This window comes from Haliotis cracherodii, unplaced genomic scaffold (assembly GCF_022045235.1).
Source record: "Haliotis cracherodii isolate W230 unplaced genomic scaffold, xgHalCrac1.p SCAF_2, whole genome shotgun sequence".
Taxonomy (NCBI): domain Eukaryota; kingdom Metazoa; phylum Mollusca; class Gastropoda; order Lepetellida; family Haliotidae; genus Haliotis; species Haliotis cracherodii.
The window spans coordinates 16,213,262-16,216,090 of NW_027266275.1; the positions used below are offsets into that span (position 1 = coordinate 16,213,262).

A 2,829-nucleotide genomic window follows, 5' to 3' on the forward strand; every position below is an offset into this window, starting at 1 on the left:
TGTGGTCGAACTAAGTCGACTGGTGTGTGAAGTTACATCTACAGCCCTGTATCACGACTGGTGTATATATCTACGTCCCTATATCTTGACTGAGTAAACCTACAGTCTTGTATATCGACTACTGAAGGAAATAACAATCCATTCGCTGAGGCCCAAATACCCTATTTTAAAAGAGTGAAAGCGACAATGCTGAGTACATTTTTCACGGACAATCTGACAGCGATTCTCAGTTGTGGTGTTGGTGCCCTCGTGCTGTGGCTGACGTCCAGGAGGCCGTCGGGAACACCCCCAGGGCCACGTTTCCCCTTACCGATTGTTGGCCATGCGTTGTCCATCGGAAAGAATCCGAAGAAGAAATTCCGAGAATGGCATAAAAAATACGGTGACATTTTTAGTGTGTATATTGGTAATCGGTTAGTGATCATCTTGAATGGTTATGAGGTCTTGAAAGACGCTTTTGTGAAGCATGGTGATGTTTTCTCTGATCGTCCTCATGTTTTTGTGGTTGACGAGGTAAGCAAGGGCATGGGCTTGGCCGGAACATCCGGACAGGTCTGGAAGGAACAGAGGCGCTTCACGCTGTCCACGCTGAGAGACTTTGGGATGGGCAGGAACATACTGCAGGTGAAGGTTAATGAAGAATCAGCCTCGTTTCTGGATGAAATTGCAGGGATGAAAGGAAAGAAGTTTGATTTCCGAGATTTGATCCACACGGCGGTGGCCAACATAATCACTTCTATAGTGCTTGGCAAAAGATTTGTCTATGGCGACCAATTCTTCAAGGACTTGACAGCTAAAATAGATGAAAACCTTCAGTCAGTTGGAGCTACAGCCGGCTTGAACTTCATACCACTTGCTCGGTATATTCCGGGAGACCCATTCAAGTTCAAAAGGACACTGGCGAATCTGGCATTCTTTGTCAACAATCTGACAAAACCTTCTATGGATGAGCATTTGAAAGAGTATGATGAGTCCAACATTGATGATTATATATCAGCTTACATAAGAGAGATTAAGCGGAAGGAGCGTGAAAACGCTGAGTCTTCCATTGGCTTAGAAAATCTGGAAAAAGTAATTGGTGATTTGTTCCTTGCAGGAACTGAAACCACTGCGACTACCATACGATGGGGCGTTCTACTGCTCATGAAATATCCTGATATTCAAGAAAAATGTTTCCAAGAAATCAAGATGAACATCGGCCAAGAGAGGCTGCCACTTATGTCGGACAAGCTGGAGTTACCTTATGTTGAAGCAACCATAGCTGAGATACAGAGAGTGGCCAACATCATCCCTGTGTCAATCTGGCACAGTGTTCCTCATGACCTAAAGTTCAGGGGCTACACATTCCCTAAAGGAGTCATCGTACTGCCCAACATTGACTCTGTGCTTATGAACCCTGAAACCTTCAAAGATCCGGAAAGGTTTCAGCCTGAGAGATTTTTGGATGACGATGGAAAGTTTGTGAAGCCCGAGGAACTCATCCCCTTCTTTCTGGGCAAGCGGGCCTGTATTGGGGAGTCTCTGGCAAGGATGGAACTCTTCCTTTTCCTGACAGCAATGATTCAGCGCTTCCAGTTCCAACAACCTGAAGATGAGCAACCGCCAACCATGGAGGCTGTGCCAGGAGTAACGTTTGCCCCTCTGCCATTCAAGTTTATTGCAGCACCGAGAGTCTGATGTCTGTGGGTTGTTCCTTGTACTTGACCATGACCACATATTGATTCTGCAACCTTGACCAACATTGGAATCCCACATTTATCAAGTCAGTGGTTTGGCCAAAGTGAACCCTAAATCTTTCTCTTTGTGAGTGAGTGAGATTTTATAATCCTTCCTATTTTACCATAACTACATCAAGAATGAGTTCACACATGGCATCCCTGTGAGGCATAAAGTATGATGAATGATTTCGGCAATGTCAAAAACATTATGGACTTAATGGCAACTTCAGTGATGAAGAATTACGTGCCCCTTCTGTTGAAGCACACATATATTGCATTCGTGGTGATGAATATTGATCGAATAAGTGTTGGGAGACTTTGTGACTGATGACAGGATCACTTACTGTAATATGAACTATGAACTGTGAAGTTCATGAACACTTGGGGTCATCACTATTTGATAGTGATTTATTCCGACACATGTTTATGATATTAGAAATGTACAATTGACACTCCTTTCAGGAAATGTCTTTATGATAATGGAAAGGGTTGTATGGCCTTTATTTACCCTATTTGTTGACAGAATATCCATATTTTAGAATATAAGGACAGTAATGTAATTTTGTATGTTTAGAAACTTTGACTATTGGGTGTATGTTGTAAAATATTCTATTATTTTATATTTAATAAAAAATATTGCTAAACATTGTGATATATTATACAATTTTTATATATGATGAGGTATGACCACTTGCAACAAATACCCATTAACTCTGTCTGGCATGCATGTCACCTTATCCCAATTGCGTGGATCAATGCTCATGATGTCAATCACTGGATTGTCTGGTCCAGATTCGATTATTTACAGACCGCTGTCATGTAGTGGGAATATTGCTGTGTGCGGCGTTAAACAACAAACAAACAAACCATCTTGCAAGGTTGGTGATATGGAAGAGGTAAAGTGATTTCAGACAGCTTTGAAAAGTATTTTAGTAATCTCACGTTAGCTTAGTGTGTGGGAGCAATGTCCAAAGTGACACAGGTTTTAGACATTTACAACTTTGGTTTTCAGCTATATCCAGTGACTGATATCATGAGCATCGATCTACGTAATTGGGATAAAATGACATGCATCAGCCAAGTCAGCGAGCCTGACCACCCAATCCCGTTA

The 2,829-nt window shown here is 42.1% G+C and overlaps 1 protein-coding gene across 1 annotated transcript; it reads left to right on the forward strand.

The window, feature by feature from the left end:
* Positions 1-2,305, forward strand: LOC139469873 (cytochrome P450 2C23-like). The gene has a single exon (XM_071252189.1). The coding sequence runs from the start codon at positions 187-189 to the stop codon at positions 1,675-1,677; it is 1,491 nt and encodes a 496-aa protein (XP_071108290.1). The 5' UTR covers positions 1-186; the 3' UTR covers positions 1,678-2,305.
* Positions 2,306-2,829: the final 524 nt, after the last annotated feature.

Excerpts from the sequence above, each read along its gene's own strand:
- LOC139469873 (XM_071252189.1), top strand. The coding sequence starts at position 187 with ATGCTGAGTACATTTTTCACGGACAATCTGACAGCGATTCTCAGTTGT.